Here is a 10572-nt window from a genome sequence, read left to right as displayed (position 1 = left end):
TTTTCCACGCCCTAGCAATGCAACCTCATGCCCCATTTCCCGAATCTCCATGCAGCAATGAACAAACATAATAGCAGGTGCATCTAAGCTTAGGCTCCGAAATCACTGCTCCCATGTGGGATGCCTCCACTCTGGCTTGCCACATGGATCTGGCTGCCGTCGTCGCCTCCTCCAAGCTACCTCAAGCTCCTCCTTCACGCGGTTGGCCCCGATGAGCTCTCTTTGCCAGAAGAGGTGGATGAGTAATGCCTCCAAGCCCGTGCACCCTCTTTTCCCCTGCATCCACGTGTATGAGGGCCCCCTCCCCGAGGTCCACCACCTTCACCGAGTGCGTCCCCGAGCCCTCGACACAATATCCACCAAGCCCACTACCGATGTTGTTGAGTTCGTCCTACGGCCCCCTTCTCCGACATCCTTTAGTGTGGCCTGAAATCACATCAGCGTCGCGTGGAGTCGCCCATCACTAATTATCCTGCCATCAAGAAAGACGAATTTCCCTGATCACCTCTCCTCCCGTGCTCTAGTGCTACGTGTTTGTTGCTATTGCGGGCTTGGACGGCAAGGTCATAGAGATGGAGGCACCAGCAGCATCGGCGGTCATTTCTTCTTCTACACAACAATATGATGAGATGCGGCCAGTGGCGCCCACGCAATGTTCACTCATGATAGGTCCCCTATGCAGTTTCTTCGTTGGTCGGCTTTCCTTTTTGCCGGCTTCATGTGATATTATAAAAAGTAGATGTACCACTTGATACTTTCGTCAACTTCTCTTCATTTCTTTTTCCCTCGCTTATACGAGAGTTATTGATCTACTATCGCTCCTCACATTCGGTCAATCAATAGAAACAACAAGAGATTTGGGGGAATTTGCCTAGGGTTCGGCACCAACAGAGGTGCAAGATTGACCCAGCCATGGAGCCGGGTCACGACGGCTAAGGTTTAACCCTTTGAAACATGAGATGCCTCTACTACCAACAAATCATTGCCTTTACTAGGTGAATGGCCGTGCATTGCAACGGAGAACATTCATGAATCCGTGAGTGATATATTCAGGTGATGCTATCAAGAATCAATCAACTTTACGCTCTTGTTAGAACATCGTACATGTGCAATGTATGTATTTCTGCCAACATCTTCCAATGTTTATCTGACTATTTTCAAGGCTGGTCTGTATGCTGGCATGTCTCCTCACCTTGAATCTACGAATATGCCCAGAGAGGGCATTTGCTATCAAGATTATTTAGTTCAGTCAAGTAGTAGACGCATTTTCTTTAGCACTGCAATAAAAAGTGTTTTTGTCAGGACAATAAATTGCAAGCACAAAAGGAAAGGAACCATTTTTTACCTAATAACCCAACTTTTAAGTAAACTTTGAAGAAAAGGCTCATGAACCACAAAATTGAACAATGTTTAAACGAGTCATTGTTCTTCAGTTTTTTTCATTAGAAACAGGGTGACAGTACGTGTCACTTAGCAGCAAGATTGCAACCACTATAGCGTCCTTCTACATGTAGCACTTGAAAACTTCCCATCAAACAATGGCAAACTTGACTCACAATGGCATGCTGCGGGTGCCTCGGCTCATCAAGAGTTCTGCCCACATCCAAGAGTTCGGAAGACAAGAAACTTTTCCGCAGAAAAGAAGAAATACTCATAAGAAATATCTAAGGACATCATGATTTACTCGTTATGTAAAATATCATCCCTTTTGAGGGTCACCAAGTCTACGTTTTACTCGTTGGACCAAAAAAAAATATTCATTACAGAAATTCAGATTGCGAGCTACCTGATCACAACTTCACAAGACTACTTAAAGTGTGAGGAAACTAAACTGACGGAAGCGTGAAAGGCACACAATGGATTGTACCAGTAAATTATATCCGATCATTCTTTGTAAAATAGGTAAATATGATAGCCACGATATAATCACCGTATATAGTCTCCTCAGGTTCATGATATAACCACACAAGATCAGGGAAGAGAAAAATACCATGTCCAACTCTGGACCTTGATGGGCTTTGTCCTGCCCATTCATCTTTTCCAAACCTATATAACGCATGGCTATTCCAAATCTGTGTATCCCATAGATTCGTGAGAATGCAATAAAAAGGAAATGAAATTACATCACTCCCTCCAAGGACCATCTAGGGAGACCACACGATTGTCCTTTTAATGGTTCTTCTGAGCTTCTTATCTGTGAGAAATCTTTCGATCTTTTTATTTTCAATCATGACAATACAATGAACAATAGGAATAATAAAAATCGCATCCATCCGTAGACCATCTAGCAAAGACTACAAGCATTAAAGCGAGCCGAAGACGCGCCGTTGTCATCGCCCTTCCCTCACCGGAGCCGGGCAGAACTTATTGTAGTAGACAGCCGGGAACTTGTCGTGCTAAGGCCTCGTAGGACCAGCGCAATAGAATAGTAACCCCCGCCGATGATGAGACCCATAGATCGGAAGGATCCAATCTAATGACAGACAAATGTAGACGAACGAAGACCGGGTCCGAGTAGATCCACCAAAGACAAACCACCTACCGAATCCTGTGAGATCCGCCGGAGACACACCTCCACACACTCTCCGACGATGTTAGATGCGCCATCGAGACGGGGGCTAGGCGGGACGAACCTTATTCAATCTTCACGAAGCCGTCGTTGTCTTATCCTCTTTAGCAGGACACAACCCTAACAAAATTCAAAGAAATATTTAAAAACGAAGCCCTCCCGCTGGTAAGGGATGAGATCCACCGTGTCCCCATGGCCCTAGGGCCACCGGAGACGAGGTGGACCGGCAGCGGCGCCACGGGAGGCATGGCCGCATAGGAACCCTAAGCTTTTTTGGAGAGGAAGTGACGGCTATGGTTCCTCTGAGCTACCTATGCACCGAACTACAACCCTAAAATTATTATAAAATTGATCATTTACAACATTTATATAAGATTCATAATTCGATGAGCAAAGGGACAATTATGGATGTGAATAGTATCAAATTCAAATGTGACGTCAAATATTAGATGTTAGTACGGTCTACGTTGGTCTTTTTATTTCTCGAGTAGCACATCTACTTTAGGCTTCGAATTTTAAGAGGAGCATTGATCAACCCACTTGGCTGACCATCGCATCTCAACTGACTCCATATAGATCTCTAGACGACCAGCCACTAGCTGGACTAAGAAGGTTGATCGATCATCAATGGGATGCCAATTGTTCTTAGATATACTACTAACTAGAAGGGTTGTGCGCGCTTTGCTGCGCCGTTCATGTTGTTGGATATCTTAAAAAACTAATCACTCTGTTTCCCAATATAATGTGTATTATATTTTTTAAAATCAAACCTTTTAAGTTTCATCAAATTTGTAGAGAAATATATCAAATTTGTTTAATATTGTGGATGTTGATATTTTTGCTCTGAAGTTGGTCAAAGTTAAAGAAGTTTGACTTTCTACAAAATTAATACCCTTCATATTTTATAACTGATGGAATATTAAGTTAGGCGGGTGGGGAGATGACTGTGTCATCCGCTAACCAACCTATATTTATGTGGGAAAATTTCTGCATCGGTGGTTGCATGTACTATATTGATACTACAATATCATATGGTGACGCTTCTTTTTTCTAGGTGGTGGGAGGGGTGCATGGGATTGATATGTTTTTATAGGTCAGTTGCAGCTGATTGATTTGAAAATCATTGGCCCATTTAAAATCGTCAACCAAATCAAAATTGAATACCTCAATTGAATGAAAGAGATTCAAAATTTTGGAACATAGTGAATTAAAAAAATTCAATTGAAGAGGTTGAGAAATTGTTGACCCAGTCAAAATTGGATGATCAACCTATATTAAATACCTTAATAATTATGAGGCCTTAAAAATTAGGAAGCATATTGTATAGTATAAAAGAATTGGATTGTGAAGCTTTGAGAAATTGTAGACCCGATCAAAATTGGATGATCCAATTCTAATTGGAGACCTTAATTGAGTGTGGGCTTTTTAAAACTAGGGAGCTTAGTGTTATAGAGGATTTGTGGACACGATGCAATTGATCTCAACTCTAATATAGCTATACACATAAAACTAAAGAATAATAACCTTCTCAATTCTCACCTTGCAAAATTTAGAAAACATAAGTAGGAGTCCGTTGAAAAAGGCAACAATGTCAATGTGAGAACAGAGTGAGGTGGGGGAAAAGAGGCTAGAATGAAGAGAGAGAGAGAGAGAGAGAGAAAAAACATGAACACACACAAAATGCTAAAAACAAACATAGTTCACATATGATTTCTTTTTACTTGTAGAAATCATACTTTCAAGTTTTGAGAAAATATATATCCGTATGAACTTTTCTGCTCCATCCAATCCATATTAATTAGATACATCTGTTTGAGCGACATATAATTTGGATTGGATTGATTAGCAAGCATAACCATTTAAAAAAATCGGAAAAAAGTAACCATTTACTACCTATAAAAAAAGCATAGCCATTTACTCCCTTCGTTTTTATTTACTCTGCATATTAGTTTTAGTCAAAGTCAAGCTTTATAAATTTTGACAAAGTTTATAGTCAAAAATATTAACTTGTACAATAACAAATCAATACCATTATATTCATTATTGAACGTACTTTCGTATCATATAGATTTGTTAGGGTAAATATTTATATATTTTTTATAAACTTGGTCAAACTTTACGAAGTTCGACTTCAATCAACTCTAATATGCAGAGCAAATAAAAATGGAGGAAGTACTATACCTACAAAAAAATCACAAGATAAGTACAAGTCGTATAATAACTTATTTTGTGATATAATCTTATCTCTCAAAGCCATTTTCCTTATTATACCGATTGCATAATGATTGCATACAGATTTTTTGAAAAGTCAAACCTAACAAAATTTGACCAAGTTTGTGAAGAAAAACATTTACATCTAGATGTCAAACATATATCATTAGGTTCATCATAAGACAAGACGTAGGTTCATATTTTATATATTTGATAATGTAGGTATAAGTAGTTTTCTTTATAAATTTGATCATATTTTGCAAAGTCTGACTTTCGAAAATCTATACGCACTACGTTATTGAACGAAGGGGATATCTATTTTCCATGTGTATATGAAAGTTTTCATAAGGCTCAATGTATTATGTATGTTTTCTTTTGAAAAAAAAATGTATTTTGTATGTTTGAAAGACGTAAAGACCCCTGGGATTCAGTGATATTGCAATTTGGGGAGCCTCCATTCGCATCGCGCCTGCCATTCCGCATTTTTCCTCTCCACTCACAGCGGACCGGAAAATCTCTCCGGCGGCGGCGCCGCCGCCGCCGCCGGCGAAGCGCCATCCTCGCCGGTCTCTTCTCCTCTTCACTTCCTCCGTGCCTTCACCTGTCTCGCCGGGGCGCCGCATCCCCTCCACCGAAGCACCATCCCATTCGCACCCTGCCTCCATCGGGAATCAATCTCTCCGCCGCCGCCGCCGCCGCCATGCTCCGCCTCCGTGGCTGCATCCTCGTGCGGCTTCTCTCTTCTCCCGCCACCTCTCAGGGCCCCCCTCTCCACCGCCCCCTCTCCGCGGCCGCCGTTTCCCCAAACCCTAGCTTCGTCGCCGACGACTACCTCGTCTCCACCTGCGGCCTCACCCGAGCCCAGGCACTCAAGGCCTCCGCCAAGCTCTCCCACCTCAAGTCCCCCGCCAAGCCCGACGCCGTCCTCGCCTTCCTCGCTGGCCTCGGCCTCTCCGCCGCCGATGTCGCCGCCCTCGTCGCCAAGGACCCGCTGTTCCTCTGCGCCAGCGTGGAGAAAACCCTGGGCCCCGTCGCAATTGAGCTCGCCGGCCTCGGCCTGTCGCATTCCGAGATCGCGCGCCTCATCCCGCTCTCCTTCGTCCACTTCCGCTCCAGGTCCATTGTTTCCAAGCTGCGGTACTACCTGCCCCTCTTAGGCTCCTCGGAGAACCTCTTCCGGGTGCTCAAGAAAGGCTACCTCGCCGGTGCTGACATCGAGGGGACGGTCAAGCCCAATGTTGCGCTCTTACGACAGTGCGGGCTAGATGATTGCGATATCACCAAGCTGTCCCTCGCTAAGGGCGGAGTCCTGAGCAGCAAGCCAGAGCGCGTCCGGGTGATGGTGGCATGCGCCGAAGGCCTTGGTGTACCTCGTGGCTCGGGGATGTTCAGGCACGCGTTGGATGCCGTCGGATTCCTCGGTGAGGAGAAGATCGCCGCCAAAGTGGCCTACTTGAAGAAGACGTTCAGGTGGTCAGACGCTGAGGTGAGCATTGCTCTGCGTATGGCTCCGTGTGTGCTGAGGAAGTCAAAGGAATTACTGCAGCGCAGGTCTGATTTCCTCATCTCTGAGGTGGGGTTGGAACCGTCCTACATTGCTGAACGGTCAATAATTATCAATTACAAGCTGGAGGGCCGGATGAAACCCAGGTACTACGTTGTAAAGTTTCTCATGGAAAATGGATTGCTCAAGTGCAACCCAGGCTACTACTATACCGCTTTCAAGGTGAGAGAGAAGGTATTCGTGGAGAAGTTCATTTCCCCTCACACGGAAGTTGCGCCGCACCTCGCTGAAGACTATGCAACAGCTTGTGAAGGGGTAGTGCCGGCTAGATTCAGATTTACATGAACCAAGGACTGGGTTCTCACCATGCCTGCGAAGCTGGTAATTCACATTAGTGCTTTTTGCCTAAATAAATGTTGGGTTTCTGCTGTATTATGTCTGCCACATGCTGGTTTGGTTGTTGCCAATGCCTAAGGAAACTGATAATTTAGTTCCTGAGCCTTCAGGTGTTAATGTTGTCATTAGGTAGACAAGAAAGCATCGCTTACAATCTCTGAAATGAGAGCCATGAATATATTTGTCTTTCCGACATCCATTTAGGATAATGGAAACTGAATATGTGGGTAGACCAATTTTCTTTTGAAACCAGAACCCATGAACCAGAAAACAAAAGGACTGTACCACATCCGTTTCCAGTAAATATATCGATATGATTTGCTTCTGCTCCAAATTTTATGTTTCCATTTTCATTGATTTGCCTTTTGTTTTCCATCATCTGCAGTTCAGTTTTTTACTTCTAGGCCATGCTTAGAAAATAAGTTTCTATTGGGTGCCTTTTGATATCTTTCCCCTTATGCTTCTAAGATTGATTATCTTTGTTCCTATATCCTGTAGCTGATTTTACTACGCTGAGACAATTTTCGAACATGAAAAGGTAACCTATTTGGGACTGAAGCATGATCTATGATGAAACACTTTTGCATAAAAACTGCAAATGTCAACCGCTGATGATTGGCAAGATTAACAATACCATATGTTCAGTTAAAACAAAAATTACTGTAATGCTCATTGATGAGTATTAATTCCCAGTCCAGCAATTCATTTTGCAATTATAGTTTCCGTGCCTTGTTAGGGATTAAAAATATGTACATTTGTCAGTACCCATCAATGTTTATCTCCGTGAACATTCAAAGTTCTGTGGTAAGAGCAAGGAGTGTTTCAGATGTGGGTATTGTAGCTGGATTTTGTTTTGCGATTGTTGTGTACTCTGTATCCACCTTTGGTCACACATGTGATATGAGAACTGAGATAAGCCTTGGAGACTATGCTGACGCTTGCAGAGGGGTAGTTCCGACTAGATTCAGATTTACATGAACCAAGTACGGGCTATGGAAATTAATTATTGTGTATGATATGACAGAGTTCTCACCATACCTACGAAGCTGGTAATCACATTAGATCTTTCGCCTAAATAGATGTAGATTTTGTGCTGTAGAATGCATGCCAATTGCTGGTTTGGTCGTTGCTAATGCCTAATGAAACTGACTATTTAATTCTTGAGCCCTGAGGTGTTAATGTTGTCTTTAAGTAGAGAAGAAAGCATCGCCATTTTTTAGGATAATGGACGTTGGATGTGTGGGTAGACTCATTTTATTTTGAAACCAGCACCTAGAGAAGAGAACCAGAAAGGAAAAGAACTGCCTTGCATTGTTTTCCAGTAAATATGCTTTCCAGAGATTTTCTTTCACTCCAATCTGTTTTCAATTTATTGTTTTTTGCTTACCACCATATGTTAGTTAGTAGTAACTCTGCAGCTCTTCTATCGGAAATATGCTTAGGAAATATGTTTCTATTGGGTGATCTTCTATGCCTCTTGATTTCTTTCCCTTTATCATTGTAAGATATATCCTGTAGCTGGTTTTACTCCGCTCAGAAAACTTTCGAACATGAAAAGGCAACTTATTTGAGACTGAAGCATGATCGATAATGAATTAGTCTCATCATTTTACACCTGCCATTGATCATCAAAACTAAACCAATGGAGATGGCATGAATTAGACTTGTGATTTTTGCTACTCAGTGCTCACATATGCGAGTACCTCATCACAAAACCACATTTATTTATTTATTTCTGCTGTTGTATCTCATCACAAAAACTACATGTATATTGATTTTGCAAAGCTTGAAAGGTGACATGAGAGCTGAGATAAACCTGAATGAAAGATCCCCAACAAGGTGAACAGTTCCACTGGCAGCCTGCTTCGAGGACAAGTTTTTGTAAGGAGAACCGTGGATCTGGACACAGGGTGCGCAGTTTGCTTCAACAGAGGATGGCTGCCACATATTCCTCAGATGTGGGATGGCTGGATGATGTCGGAGCTACCGCAGCCTGAAAGACATCCCTGCTTTATCTCTTTGATGAAAGCGCATTATCAGGGAAGGGGTTAATTGAAGTGGCGTGGAAGCTTTGACCATGAACCGCGACCGGAGATCTGGCTCCTGCTCTGGGTTTGTTGCAAGCACAAGAAACAAGTTGAATGCCAAAGGAAAGGGAACTGGAGAAGCTCGGATGATGTTCGCCTGCCATCAGGTACACTGCCAAGCAAATCGGTGGGGTGGCGTTCATTTCGTCCTTGCTAAGCATTTGACCCCCTTGGTTACTGAAAGGAACTAAGCTGGCGTTTTTCGCCCATTCTGTTGCTACTAATCCCTCCGTCCGGAAAAACTTGTCTCAAGCTTGTTCCTCAAATGGATGTATATAGCACCACCATTTGAGGGGCAAGTTTTTTCGGACGGAGGGAGTACTAGAGTAGCGTAGCATCATCGCCTGCTATCTCATGCCTCTGTCTTTTCCTGCACTTCTCGTTCTTAGCTCTGGTTTTTGGCTTGTAAGAGAACATGTTTCACAAAGGTGAACTAAATTTAGGCTTTTTCAGGTCTGATGGCTGCTAACTTACTGCAAGGAAGACGCACTCTGGGCTCTAGTGTGCGCGTGTGTACGTTCAGTACTCTAATTTGGATCGATCGCTATGGGCAATGGTCATGCCAGCTTTAGTTTGGTGTGCAGAGAGTAATAATCTTCTGCAACTTATTACCCACAACCTGATACCAGTCTTCCTTCTACCTTCCCACTGTTTTACATTGATTATTTTTGCCCTTGCATCACTTACTTGATAACCTGTTGGCACGTTGCACTTGTCTACTGCACATATATATAGCGGAGAGAGTATCAAGTGAGAAGAGAGGAGGAATAGCTTGCAATGTGAATTGACGGCGAATTTAAATCTGGACAGTCAGAATACCGGCAGGATGGGGCTATGGCATTGGCAGGTCATGAAGAAACAAAAGTATTTTACAATTTTTTTGCAGCAAGTATTTTTATGTATGTGTTGCCAGAATCTCCCTCGGCTCGGCAAGAATCGACGCAGATCCTACAGCAGCATGACATCCTTGAAATTGTCATTAACTCGAAAGTTATCTTTTCTGGTCCGTCCGTTTCATTTTACTCTGCATAATATTATGTTTGTCTTGATTATGCTGCGTATTAGACTAGTCGTGCCTTGCAAAATTTGCATTGGGCATTGTCCCATGATTTCCCACCCTGTTCTTGTTCCCTGCTGCTGCCACTAAAACGTGTCTAGATACATCCGTATTTAGTCAAATCTAAGACAAGTAGATAGGCTTGAAAATCACTCTGGACAGTCAAAATACATACTGGCACATAATGGGGCTAGAGACAGAAGTATTCTACAGTTCCAACTCATCAAAATAAATAAATAAAAAGAAGCACTAGTTTTTTTTTTTTGAGGGGTGAAAACAATTTATTCATCACCAAACTCCACAAGACGTGGGATACAATTTGGAATCCGGGGTTGGCCCAACCACACATGGCGCCCCGGCCCTAACGAAAGTGAAAACTTAGCAAGTTTATGTACGTCTCTATTAGCCGCACGACCTTCAAAAATAAAATTACAGATGCAAGAAGAAGCTCTAAATTAATCTCTTGAATAATTGCAGCGTTTTTGCCCATATGTGACTTTTGGATGTCACTCACCACTTGCTTCGCGTCAGAAGCGATCGTCAGGTTGTTCACGTTAAGATCTTCGGCCAGGGCTAGTGCTTCACAGCATGCGATCGTTTCCAGAATCGCTGGGTCGTCCACTCCTGCGATGACCAACGATGAGCTTCCCAGATAGTTGCCTTGTTGATCCCAACAAACCGCCGCAGCAGATCCTCCTCTCCCAGTTCTCACAGCAGCGTCGACGTGAATTTTGACCCATCCCGGAGG

At 43.1% G+C, this 10572-nt stretch overlaps 1 protein-coding gene across 4 annotated transcripts; it reads left to right on the top strand.

Annotated features, from left to right (window-relative positions):
- Window positions 1–5238: 5238 nt before the first annotated feature.
- LOC119319314 lies at window positions 5239–9724 on the top strand. 4 transcript variants are annotated; one of them, XR_005154431.1, is made up of 3 exons: window positions 5239–6665; window positions 8474–8874; window positions 9221–9724. XR_005154431.1 is itself a non-coding variant. In XM_037593802.1 (2 exons), exon 1 carries the CDS (start codon window positions 5481–5483, stop codon window positions 6627–6629), a length of 1149 nt encoding a protein of 382 aa, XP_037449699.1. In that variant the 5' UTR covers window positions 5239–5480; the 3' UTR covers window positions 6630–6665; window positions 9221–9722. The 4 variants fall into 4 exon arrangements, 2 of the variants coding, with proteins under 2 accessions (XP_037449699.1, XP_037449698.1); XR_005154432.1 differs by having other exon boundaries at window positions 8466–8874; XM_037593802.1 differs by lacking the exon at window positions 8474–8874 and having other exon boundaries at window positions 9221–9722.
- Window positions 9725–10572: the final 848 nt, after the last annotated feature.

The sequence above is a fragment of the Triticum dicoccoides genome, chromosome 6A (assembly GCF_002162155.2).
Source record: "Triticum dicoccoides isolate Atlit2015 ecotype Zavitan chromosome 6A, WEW_v2.0, whole genome shotgun sequence".
Lineage (NCBI taxonomy): Eukaryota > Viridiplantae > Streptophyta > Magnoliopsida > Poales > Poaceae > Triticum > Triticum dicoccoides.
This window is presented reverse-complemented; position numbering and strand designations above follow the sequence as displayed.